Here is a 12,802-nt window from a genome sequence, read left to right as displayed (position 1 = left end):
TCGCGTCTTTAGTGGAGTTCGGGTATCTCCGTCACAGTGGCATGCTCGTCTTGGTCACCCGGCCACACCTATTGTCCGGCATGTTTTGCGTCGTCATGAGCTTCCTAGTGTGTCTAGTAATAAAGATGTAGCAGTGTGTGATGCTTGTCAGCAGGGGAAGAGTCATCAACTTCCTTTTTCGGAGTCCAGTCGTGAGGTGAAACATCCTTTAGAACTTGTGTTTTCAGATGTATGGGGTCCTGCTCAGACTTCTGTTAGTGGTCATAATTATTATATCAGTTTTGTTGATGCTTACAGCCGCTTTACCTGGCTTTATCTTATCAAACGTAAATCTGATGTGTTTGACATTTTTGTTCAGTTCCAAAAACATGTTGAACGCCTTCTCAAGCACAAAATTGTTCATGTTCAGTCGGACTGGGGTGGCGAGTATCGCAACCTCAACTCCTTCTTTCAGTCGCTTGGGATCACTCACCGTTTAGCATGTCCACATACACATCAGCAGAATGGTTCAGTAGAACGTAAGCATCGTCACATTGTTGAAGCTAGTCTGACTCTTTTGGCCCATGCATCTGTTCCGTTTCGTTTTTGGAGTGATGCTTTCACCACTGCATGTTTTCTCATCAATCGTACTCCCACTCGTGTTTTGAATATGAAGACTCCCATTGAAGTTCTCCTTAATGAACAACCGGACTACACCTTTCTCAAGGTGTTTGGGTGTGCTTGCTGGCCCCATCTCCGTCCATATAACAAGCGTAAGCTCGAGTTTCGTTCCAAGAAGTGTGTTTTTCTTGGTTATAGCTCTCTTCATAAAGGATACAAATGTCTTCATGTGCCCACTAATCGTGTCTACATCTCTCGGGATGTTGTGTTTGATGAGCATGTTTTTCCCTTTGCCAAACTCCCTGTGTCCACTACCGAGCCACCTGTCATGCATTCATCCTCTGTTGCTTCTGACCAATTTGATGATGTTGCATATTCTCCTCTATTGTTGCCTAACCATGGTGCAGGCACTGGTCGTGGGGCTCGTTTCGAGATTCTGGAAGCGCCATCTTCCTCTTCGTCGCCATCGCCTTCATCCTCGGCACCTTCTGTTGTGCATGAGGAGCACATGGCGCCCCTGCATGGCCTCGGTTTCCGTGATCATGCACGGCCGATCGACGTCCTGGCCCGGTCGCCTCTGGCTTCTGGGCTGCCTTCGCCATCGTCGCGCCCTGCAACCCCGCTGACTGGGCCGGCCTCCTCGGTCCCCGTCTCGCCCAGGGCGTCGGGGCAGTCATCACCAGGCCTGGCCTCGCCCGCCCCTGCCTCGCCCAGGGTGTCTAGGCCCTTCTCACCAGGGCCGGCCTCGCCTGCTCTTGCCTCGCCAAGGCCGTCTGGGCCGGTGTCACCGGAGCTGGCCTCGCCCACTCTTGGTTCGCCCATGGCCTCTGAGCCCCTGTCGTCGGGCCAGTCTTCGCCATGCAGCCCAGAGTTGTCTGTCCCGAGCTCGCCTGAGGTGATTCCTGCATCTCCGGCGACCGTCACGTCTCCGTCACCTTCGCCTCCGCCGGCTCCTGCTGCTGCTCTACGTCCACATACGCGCAGTCGGAGTGGCATTTTTCAGCCTAAGCAACGTCACGATGGCACAGTTGCTTGGTTAGCGGCGTGCATGTCTGCTGCTCTCGCAGATCCATCCTCTGAGCCACGCACGTATCAAGCTGCTATGCGCATTCCTCATTGGAGAGAGGCCATGGAGCAGGAGTATCAAGCGCTTCTTCGCAATCAGACATGGACTCTTGTTCCTCCACAATCACGGGTAAATGTCATTGATTCCAAATGGGTTTTCAAAGTGAAGAGGCATTCTGATGGGTCCATTGAGCGCTATAAGGCTCGTCTGGTTGCTCGTGGTTTTCGACAGCGTTTTGGACTTGACTATGAAGACACCTTCAGTCCAGTGGTCAAGCCCACTACCATCAGACTTCTTCTCTCTCTGGCTGTTACTCGAGGTTGGTTTCTTCGTCAGCTTGATGTTCAAAATGCTTTTCTTCATGGTGTCTTGGCGGAGGAGGTTTACATGCGCCAGCCTCCGGGTTTCTCTGATCCGGATCGCCCTGATCATCTCTGTCGTCTGTCCAAGGCAATTTATGGTCTGAAGCAGGCTCCTCGTGCTTGGCATGCTCGTCTTGCAATGGTTCTTCGTGCTCATGGTTTTGCATCATCAACTGCTGACTCCTCATTGTTTCTTCTTCAAAGGCCTGAGGTTACTATGTACTTGTTGGTCTATGTAGATGATATCATTTTGGTCAGCTCCTCTCAGTCGGCTGCTACTGCGCTTGTTCGCTCACTTGGTGCTGATTTTGCGGTCAAGGACCTTGGGAAGCTTCATTACTTTCTTGGTGTGGAGGTTACTTCTCGTGCTGCTGGCCTTGTTATGACGCAGAAGAAGTACTCTCTGGATTTGTTGCAGCGAGCTGGGATGCTTAAGTGCAAACCGACGACTACACCCATGTCTACCACTGATAAGCTCAATGCTGTTGATGGTGTGCTTCTTTCTACTTCTGATGCGATAGAGTACAGGAGTATTGTTGGTGGGCTCCAGTACTTGACGATCACGCGACCAGACATTTCCTATGCTGTTAACCGAGTCTGCCAGTATCTGCAGTCACCCCGTGACACTCATTGGTCTGCTGTCAAGCGGATTTTGCGCTATATTCGTTTCACGGTGGCTCATGGTTTGCGTATTCGGCCGTCTGACTCTGGTTGTCTTTCAGCATATTCTGATGCAGACTGGGCTGGCAATCCGGATGACAGGCGATCCACGGGGGGTTATGTTGTCTTCTTTGGCTCTAACCTGATTGCCTGGAGTGCTCGGAAACAGGCTACTGTCTCGCGTAGCAGTACTGAGGCTGAGTATAAGGCTGTGGCCAATGCCACATCAGAGATCATCTGGGTACAGTCCTTGCTTCAGGAGTTAAGTATACCCCAATCACAGCCTCCTGTTCTTTGGTGTGATAACATCGGTGCTACATACCTTTCTGCAAATCCGGTATTCCATGCCCGAACGAAACACATTGAAGTTGACTATCACTTTGTGCGTGAACGTGTCTCTCAGAAGCAACTACAGATCAAGTTTATTTCTTCCAAGGATCAACTTGCTGACATCTTCACCAAGCCATTGCCTTTGCCACAGTTTGAGACTTGCAGGCGCAATCTTACCCTTCTAGATTCATTAGAAAGTGGCTAAGATTGAGGGAGGGTGTTAGACTGTATTTACATGTGTATATTGTAACGTTGTATACCACCTCATTATATATATGTGTGATAGGCCACCCCTAGAGGGTTGTGCCAGTTCCCCCAAAGCCTATTGTCTTACACAAAGGGAGAGATATAAAGAGGACCAGACCTCCGGATTTTTCCTCCTTCAAGAATCTCTCTCTCTCTCTCTCGGAGGAGCACCGCTCGACTCTTTGCAGCCTCTGACAAACGGCGCCGGCGACGGCGAGGATCTCCGGGCGAAGGAAGCCATATTTTCCTTTGATCCGCTGGGCCCCATTCTGGTCGCAGAGACCTGTCACTTCTTCGAGCATTAGTTTTTTTCCTGTGACTCTCCGAGCGGGCTCCGGAGCATCCCTTGGCTTGGCTGTGATCTCCAGGTAATTAATGGCCCTCGTCTCCGTTTCCGTTTGCTTTCGCCTTCTCTGCACAGCCTAGCTTGCAAATCTGCAGCAAATCGCCACTGCGCCCGGCTTGGTTTTACTTGCTTCAATAGATTCGATACTGTTTAGGTGTATGTTGGGAAAGGAGTTGGTGTTGCTTAGTTTCATTCTCTGAACAACTGCTACTAGAGCCGTAGAGCGTGTTCTTGCTCCGTTGGAGCTTCAGATTCAGCTGGATTTCGATGTGCTCAAATTTGAGCGCAACAGGTAGTACAGGTTTGTAGATCATTTCTTCAGTATCTTTGGGGCAATTTGTTAAAAAATGATAATGTTTTCAACTTTACCCTCCGATTGATGAAGTTCAAAATCTTGAAAGAAACATGCAAAGTGGAAAACATTTTTGTAAAATGTGAGTTAAAATGGCGTTTCATCAGCGACGAATCGTACATGAATAAAGCTAAGCTGATAATGAATTGACCTGTTAAAACTTGGAAAAAGGTGACATATGGAAGAAAATGGGCCTGTGGCTGTCACTTTCAGCTATGCCAACAGAGCAGGAATTTGGACCTTTCCATACCAACTAATCACGTTATTTAAAGAGCATGATAAGCCTGAACCGCTCTAGTTGTCTATTTGGTGGACAACACCATTTGCAGGTGGTGAAAGCATGAGGTTGTGGTCTCTCCTTCTTCTTCTTGTTTGCTTGCCTACGCTGATCGTGTCGGAAGATTACTCCGATGTAACCGTCATCGTACGGGGCTCCAAGACGATCGCTGCGACCAGTGATGAGTTTATTTGTGCTACCCTTGATTGGTGGCCTCCGGAGAAGTGCAACTATGATCAGTGCCCATGGGGAAAGGCTTCTATCTTGAATATGGTAGGTCCTGAATCCCAAGAATACTCTTATTAATCACATGAATTTGGATTTTATGCAAATTACTAAGTTTGGTCTTTCTCCGAATTTCCAGGACTTGACTAATCCGTTGCTAGCTAAAGCTATCCAGGGTTAGTGTTCTGACCATTGTCAATTGAAGAATTTTCTACTTATCAGTTACAGCTCCCCTATTTTCTACTGTAATTTGTTCCCCCACCTTTCAATGGAAAGAAACGCAAAGTCTTTGCGTTTTCTCGGAAAAAGAAAACTACTCCCTATGGAGGCTCAGTTTATTCTTAAATTTTTGGAAGGGTAAAATATCCTTCTGAGTCATTTACAACCTAGCATCTAACAATAATTGAGCTGCCACTCAAATATCCTTGTGAATCTTCACTAAGCAAGTTTTTCCTTTTTGTGTAGCCAGTTTCTTCACCTTTTTGTTTACCGTCTTTTCATAACGGTCTAGTTTATGGTCTTGATGGCACCTCATCTTCTTCCCCTGATGAATATTTCTGCCGAATTTATTCTTGTAGCTTTTAGCCCACTACGCATCAGAGTCGGAGGCTCCTTACAAGATCAAGTGGTATATGAAACACCAAATTTAGGATCTCCATGCAGACCATTTACAAAGGCTTCAAGTGGCTTGTTTGGATTTTCTAAAGGATGCATAACCATGGAAAGATGGGATGCAATGAATGATCTGTTCCTCAATACAGGGTGAATGCCTTTGCCAGTTGCTTATCTTTAGGAATTTCCATCTATATTTTCTTCTAAGCGAGTTGTGATTGATTACATCAGACTTCTGAACATGCAACATATATTATGGGATAAAGTATTAGTGCATTAAAAATACCCCCATCATCTTTCTTTTAAAATCTTAGCAGCGTATAATAATATATGCAGTGCATTTTCTAATTATTTTTTGTTTAATTTCTTCAGTGCAGTTATTACTTTTGGTCTTAATGCACTTCGAGGGCGAAAGCAGATACGCAAAGGTGTTTGGGGAGGTGCTTGGAATTCAAGCAACGCTCAGGAGTTTATGGGGTATACTGTTTCAATGAACTATCCTATTGATTCATGGGAATTTGGTAATACATTGTCAAACCCAAAACTATATTTGCTGCTCGCAAAGCAAGGAACATCTTTCATGTGTGCAAAGCGCTATATAAGTAACTATGCTCATTTACTAGGTAATGAACTGAGTGGAAGTGGAATCGGTGCAAGCGTGGGAGCTGAACAATACGGAAAAGACCTGGTTGAACTTCAAAAGATCGTCAATCAGTTATATGAAAACTCTAGCAAACCATTGGTGCTAGCCCCAGGAGGATTCTATGACAAACAATGGTTTGCTAAGCTCCTTGACGTCTCTGGGCCAAATGTTGTCAGAGGAATGACTCACCATATTTACAATCTTGGTGCTGGTGAGTGTTTTTTCAGTTCTTGGTAGTACACCTTAATTCTTTCTATTTTTTCTCCTATATCAAAGATGGCACAAGATAATTTATTCAATCTTGATTAGGTAATGATCCACATGTGGCCAATAGAATCTTGGACCCGCAGTATTTAAGCAGGGTTTCAGACACATTCAGAGATCTCCAGCTCACGATACAACGACATGGACCATGGTCGGCTCCGTGGGTCGGGGAAGCTGGCGGAGCGTATAACAGCGGCAGCCGTACCGTTTCCAATACTTTCCTGGATAGCTTCTGGTAATTACTTGTCAGAAGAACAAATGACTATCACGGCCATCACTCTTCTCGTGTCTTCTCATCCTGAAATTTGTTGTTTTAACTAGGTATCTTGATCAACTTGGTCAGTCAGCAAAGTATGACACCAAGGTCTACTGCAGACAGACTTTAATTGGAGGCAACTATGGCCTCCTCGACACCGATACTTACGTGCCGAACCCTGATTACTACAGGCAAGTATCTGTAGTGTATATTCCTGCCAGAAACATACTTTACCGTTCGCATACGCTTCAGATTACTAAACTTTGATAAATGTTCAGTGCCTTGTTGTGGCATCGACTAATGGGGAATGGAGTTCTTTCCATAGACTTCGGCGGTACTTCATACTTGCGTGCCTATGCGCATTGCGGAAAGCAGAAGGTAAGAGTGGCCCCATGAGATTGATTTAGGCTTGGTAAACATAGCAGAGTGCTGTGACTTTAGTCACTGGTTGGCTGATTGGTGTGCTCTTTTCAGGGCGGTATCGCTCTCCTCTTGATCAACCTGAGCCAAAACATGGGGTCCATGGTCACCGTCAGGAATGACCTCAACGTCGGCCTAGCGCAAGGGCAGGGGATAACAAGGGACAGCTCCTTTGTTCATGGCCTGAAGAGGACGGTCTCCTGGGTCGGGAGCAAAGCCTCCGATGGGCTGGAGAAGAGGGAAGAATACCACCTGACGGCTCAAGACGGGAACCCTCTTGCGCGCACCATGCTGCTGAACGGAGTTCCTCTGGAGCTCACTGAGGATGGTGACATCCCTCCGATGTACCCGGTGCAAGTTTCTGCCAGTTCGCCGATCTATGTCGCACCGCTGTCCATTGCCTTTGTCGTCTTCCCAGATTTTGAGGCTGACGCTTGCTAGCGATGAACTGTAGTTTTTAGATAGGATACCATGCGAGTTTTTCAGCTACAACAATATAGCCCTGATCAACTCTACTAATACTGAAAATGGTTTGTGTTGATGTGTTCTGCCCCAATTGGGCCATCTATGTTCAACAAATTCACAATAAAGAAAAGCTCGAAAACTTTCTCCTGATATCTATCAAAACTTTCAGAAAGAGATTGTCTCCTACTCCCTCTATAAAGAAATATAAGAGCGTTTAGATCGCTAAATGCTCTTATATTTCTTTACAGAGGGAATACTTCATAAGAAATTGAAGAACAAGAATCATACAGAAATAATTATAAACTGCTGCTGATCAACCCACCAACCAGCATACATTGAAGTCGCTGCTTCTACTTTAAACACTAAGCTGGCCTTTGTTTGAGCTGCAGCTACTGATTCTCGGACTCTAGGCCTTCCAAAATCCGAATCTCAAACAAACACATCAGATTCCAAGCTAGCTTGCTAGAATCGATTCTACAAACTTAACTACCAGGCAAGAGAATCCGGAAGCTGCGATTTTGGTGATTCAGCCAATTCTGCAGCTTCCCACAAAAGAAAACGGTTCAGTTTGAGCCCTTGCCCCTGTTTCCAGTCAAAATTACAATATGGTCAAATGACCGATACATCATATGCAAAATAACCTGAGAAATTTCAGATAGAAAAGACCCAAGACATGGAATGAAAAGCAAGTATTTCATTTGAGATGATCACCATAAATATATCAGAAACACTGGGTGCAAAATGTACAGGCATGTTTTTCGCAAAATCAAAATTTGACCCTCCTCACATGGTGAACTGTATACTCACTCTCCAGCAATTACAGAAGTGATGGGACTATCATCAACTCTGCCAAATCAGGCAATTTATAATACTCCATCAAGTACAAAAGAACCATCCTAAACAATAGTGTAATTTCATGAGCTATGATACAAATGGAATAAACAAAAGGAAAGGGATCCTCGTGTAAATGGGAACAAAACATTCCTTTCTATTCATTGAATATGCTGCATCTGCACATGTAACCAATTATGTTCATTCCCTGGATACCCTTCGATGCCGGTCTCCAAAATAACGAATTTAATTCCACTTAATTTACGCCTTTATTTGTTGAATCTTTTGTCTCGCCAATCTACAACTGAGGCTCCATTATATGACAGTTCCTTACAAATTCATTCGAGTAGTTCACGTGTTTCGTCCAAAATGGTTGGAGATGTTTAAAACCAATGTCCAGCCATGGTTTACTTTGTCCATTGTAATGTATAACTGCTGCTTTCCGAACACTAGAGATATCCGTCTTCTCCTGATACCCCAAACCTAAAAGGTGCCAAGATGGATCGATCGGATGAACATGGCCTTTAAATGCTATAAGGCCAGGTGGCAAAGTTCCAAGCCTCCAAAGCGTGAAGTTTGACTTCAGATTCTGCAGGCAAAAAAAAATACAATGAATAAGACTGGAGCTCTCCAACATGAATTTAAAATTTATAAATGTTTAAATATAGAACAAGCAGAGTGTCAACTATCATGTGAAGCAGAGTGTCAACTATCATGTGAAGCAGAAAGCAATGCTGATAAAATGGAATTCAGCACCACTCACTACAGCTATACTTTTTCAGCAGCGAAGACAAAATCTCCAAATATTTGAGAAGTCAGTGCTCTATACAGTTTAAGTTAGTGCAATTAGAAACTTATGGTGAAATAAGGGCCATGCTGGACATCGAATAGTTGCAATAACTTGTACATATGAAAATAACTAAAGATGTACATATGAAAATGGAAATCGTGATATATACTCCCTCCGTTCACTATTATAAGAGGTTTTGGATATTTCAATATGGAGTACATACGGACTGAAATGAGTGAACAAACACACTAAAATGCGTCTATATACATCCTATTCAGAAAATAGTTAGAACATCTTATAATAGTGAACGGAGGGAGTATGGTTACCTCCTTGACCCAATGGTGGTATTTATCTTTAATTGTTGTCTTCCTCCATGCAGCAAGGTCAAAAATGTTCATGCCATACGCCCACGCACACTCCAATGGATCAAAGTTGGTGGCAATGAGCGGATGAGAGAAGTTAAAATAATTCCTGAACCTCTTAGACATCACCCAACTATCTCCACCCCTGCAGGTCTCAACAGCTCCATTTACCTTCCCAGCTAGATCAATATCCCAAAGTGATGACAGGTCATGTTGGACAACAACATCATCATCAAGAAATACAACCTTGCTGAGGCTTGGGAATAACTGCTTTGACAAATTGTAAGTGTTATTATGTGATTGTGGATATTCAACAAAAAGAAGCATTAACAAGTACGCAGTTATGCACTACCTAGAGTAAAAACAAAAGGAGAATGAGAATTTCCAACTAGCTATGGAGCACTTTCAATTGCTATACATTTCTGCAAAAGGTATTTAGGCAATATTGGTTGCCTCTTGACACCAAAAGACCACACTAAAAATATATTCACAAGTAGCCAATCCTATAGAAAGGAAAATAAATCTTTGCAGTTGGGTGTTTCACCACATCCTTCTTATCACATTTTATACATGCTAATTTGTTCATAAGATAGTTAGAAGAAAGTTCTTATACCTCAGGCAAGTATATACGAATATGATTGAGCACAGATGTATATGTTGGACTTCCTGCCTGCAGCTTGGCTGCAAAAACTCTTGGGCTGTCATCTGCAGTGGTTCTTGCAAGGTGATTCCCATGGTAACGACTTCTGGCAATGTGCTGAATTTCTATAGCCTCAAGAACTGGACCATTTTCTTTCGTCAACCATTCAAATTGGTGGACACCCTTCACCTCAATAATGGCAGGATAAAGAGGATTCAATGCAAACCATGAATGCATGGCAGGATAGGTCTTCTTGTCAGTAATGACATGAAAGACTATCCTCTCAGGCTTCAATGCTGATCTAACTGTTGATCTGACCACAACCGAAGCTGCAAGGATGTTGTCTGACGCTAAAACAAAGTGGAAATAGGAGTTGTCGGAAAGACGCGGGACCAACTCAGGGGGTGGCAGTTGTTTCCTCGCAAGGGCATTTGAGGAGTATACGTCAGTTAGACGCAATGAAAGGCAGTAAAGGCCTTTAGGAATTGCGATTGCTGCATAATGTTTGTTTAGCTGCTCTGATAACCTGGATGATCTCAGTTCCTTATCCATGGTCTCCATCTGCATGTCATTATGTAAACAATAAGGTTTGCAACTTGCTGAACAAAGAGGAGTGGATGAAAGGTAAAACTTTATGTTATTGATCACTAATTGCATCAGTAATGTTCTTTGCGTTTGACAACTTTAGGTGATCACTATACAACATTTGTAAGAATCAATGCTTACCGTGGCCTTCAGCCTCAAAGCAAATGACTTCAAATCATAATCATTATTCTTTGTATCCCAGATAAAATCATCAAAAGATTCTGCCACTTTTAGATCAACAGGAACTTCCTCCGAGTTTATTTCATCAAGCATCCTATACAGATCTCTTACAAGCCTCTGCACATTCGAGTGCAGCGATCGATTAGAAACTAAATAAAACATCAAAAGGATTAAAGGAAAGTGCAAAGCACATGTTAATACCATGGAGCCATCTTCACCCCTGCCAAGAAGACGTGGTCCTAACCGTCTGCCCAGACAATCTGGTAAATGATAACAATCAGTGATGAATTTGTAGCAAGTGATTGGCTGACAAATTATACAATCGTGAATAAGTTTAAGCATTGAAGAAAAATCATGCTTGAGAAGACGGCCAATAATAAGGGTGGAAGTACGTAAAATAAAATAATTGTCGTCAAGGTATGATAGTAAATAACATAGGTATCCAATTCAAGTAAATTAAACAATAGAACAGAAGAGAAGATTAAAATGGGACATACAAAGCCATTGGGATGCCTAAGATAATAGGCCGATATACATAACTGATCCATTTTCTCTGGGCATAACATTTAGACCGGACTCCTGATTTTTCAGAAACGATGGCAGCGTTCCTCTGGGTGTAGGATTTTAGTGTTCTACTTAGCTAACTAAGGTTCTCTGTAGGAGTTCCCAATTCTAAACATCAGCGCAAGATATCGATGCTTCCTATAACATAGAAAACTAGGCGAGTTGCATATAGCTATCATTCATGGCTTACTGTATAAACTGTCTGCGGCTTGAACAGAATATGCAACTAATTTCTCACTGAACAATCAAGGCAAGGTGAAGAAAGAAACACTTTAAGCTTCTTCATAAGCATCCTCATGTCTACTTATCTTATATACAGGAGAACAAATAGGTGGTTTCCACAGCTCAAAGAAACTGTAAATGGTTAATCAGCCTACTAAGCACATATGCAACCACATAAATGGCCTAAACGGACCCTAGACTGTAGTAACGGAAAGTCGTGTTATTAACCACCAATGCAGATGCAGATAACAATGTACCATAGATTTAGGTCAAACCCATCAAGTTATTCACCAGCGAAATTGCTGCAGAAGTCACATCCCACAAGCGCATTGCGCATCATTTGTCAGCCATTATGTTGTATAAACTCTAAAGCAGATAAGACCTCAAGCCACTACATCATCCCAAGAATGGAAGTAAAAGCACAAGCGGGCAGGCTAGGCGAGCCAGGGTTGCATACCTAGGGAGGAGCACTTGTTGAAGCCCTCAAGGGTCATGACGGCGGTGAGAATAAAGACGAAGGGAAGGAGAAAGGCGAGGATGAGGACGGTGTGGAAGACGGTCCGGTACGAGAAGTGGCGCGCGGCGGTCTTGAGCTTCATCAAGTCTAGCAGCCCATTGCTACTGGAGATGGTGATGCTCCTCATGCTCGGCGAGAGCCGGATCTGCATCGTCGCTCCTCGTCGCCGCCGGCTGCGGCTCCTGCTCCGTCCTCGGCAGAGAATCCAGCGAGCATCGGCGGGGGCCGCGGCAGGCCGCGAGATTCAGAGACGCCATGACGGCAGCCCGGGGCAGGAGGAGGGGGAGGACGCGGCCGCCGGCCCGGCCGGATCCGGCATTGGCGTGCGCGGGGAGGCAACAGCAATCCACCAAGCGATCGATCCCCGGTCCTCGCAAGGGGGGAGGGTTTCTTGATTCCCCCTGTTTCCTGGACACCCCAGAGGCCGAATCGGGGCTCCGATGGCTCTGCGCGCGCGCGCTCGCTTGCCGCCGCGAGGAGTGGAGACGGAGTGCGGGAGGGGTTTGATGATGATCTGAGCTTCCTGGTGGGTGAGCTCGAGATTGGGGGATTAGGGGAGGGAGGAAGGAGGGGATTTGATTTGACCCGATGGATGAACAGGAGAGGGGAGAATGGGGAGTCAGATCGGGTCGTGGTTTGGTTGGCTCAAACTCAAACCCGAATGCACGACGAGTTAGTTGATTGTTCTCTTCTTCTTGTTGTTGGGAAGGTTGCTTGGCTAACTACTCCTCTACACGATAGCCTGGCCCACATTGTATTATTGTTAGTAGCCTTGATTGACTGATTAAATTTAATAGAGTAGGTTATTATGGAATGTGCTTTTCCTTTCCTTTTCCTTTCTTGAACGTGCTTCACAAAGCCAGAGGTTCATTTTTTGTAGTTTCTAGCTATTCCTATCAAAAAGTTTTATATCATCCTTGTCGGTGTACAAAGGTATGGGTGCTTCTGTACCCCTTACTTACGCACGGACGGTCGCAGCCACCCATA

The 12,802-nt window shown here is 44.8% G+C and overlaps 2 protein-coding genes across 3 annotated transcripts; one reads left to right on the top strand and one right to left on the bottom strand.

Moving 5' to 3' along the window:
• The first annotated feature begins 3,362 nt into the window (after nucleotides 1-3,362).
• LOC123110614 (heparanase-like protein 1) lies at nucleotides 3,363-7,274 on the top strand. 2 transcript variants are annotated; one of them, XM_044531173.1, is made up of 10 exons: nucleotides 3,363-3,632; nucleotides 4,292-4,512; nucleotides 4,604-4,640; nucleotides 5,043-5,226; nucleotides 5,449-5,597; nucleotides 5,700-5,930; nucleotides 6,029-6,218; nucleotides 6,305-6,430; nucleotides 6,518-6,617; nucleotides 6,714-7,274. In XM_044531173.1, exons 2-10 carry the CDS (start codon nucleotides 4,303-4,305, stop codon nucleotides 7,098-7,100), a joined length of 1,614 nt encoding a protein of 537 aa, XP_044387108.1. In that variant the 5' UTR covers nucleotides 3,363-3,632; nucleotides 4,292-4,302; the 3' UTR covers nucleotides 7,101-7,274. The 2 variants fall into 2 exon arrangements, with proteins under 2 accessions (XP_044387108.1, XP_044387107.1); XM_044531172.1 differs by having other exon boundaries at nucleotides 4,261-4,512.
• Nucleotides 7,275-7,798: 524 nt separating this feature from the next.
• LOC123110613 (probable galacturonosyltransferase 13) lies at nucleotides 7,799-12,492 on the bottom strand. Its single transcript, XM_044531171.1, has 6 exons — nucleotides 11,756-12,492; nucleotides 10,714-10,772; nucleotides 10,474-10,629; nucleotides 9,721-10,308; nucleotides 9,072-9,374; nucleotides 7,799-8,544 (listed from the first exon to the last, which is right to left on the bottom strand). Exons 1-6 carry the CDS (start codon nucleotides 11,964-11,966, stop codon nucleotides 8,254-8,256), a joined length of 1,608 nt encoding a protein of 535 aa, XP_044387106.1. The 5' UTR covers nucleotides 11,967-12,492; the 3' UTR covers nucleotides 7,799-8,253.
• Nucleotides 12,493-12,802: the final 310 nt, after the last annotated feature.

The sequence above is a fragment of the Triticum aestivum genome, chromosome 5B, assembly GCF_018294505.1.
Source record: "Triticum aestivum cultivar Chinese Spring chromosome 5B, IWGSC CS RefSeq v2.1, whole genome shotgun sequence".
NCBI classification, from domain to species: domain Eukaryota; kingdom Viridiplantae; phylum Streptophyta; class Magnoliopsida; order Poales; family Poaceae; genus Triticum; species Triticum aestivum.
The sequence above is the reverse complement of the archived record's forward strand: the minus strand, read 5'-3'. Positions and strand labels throughout refer to the sequence as shown.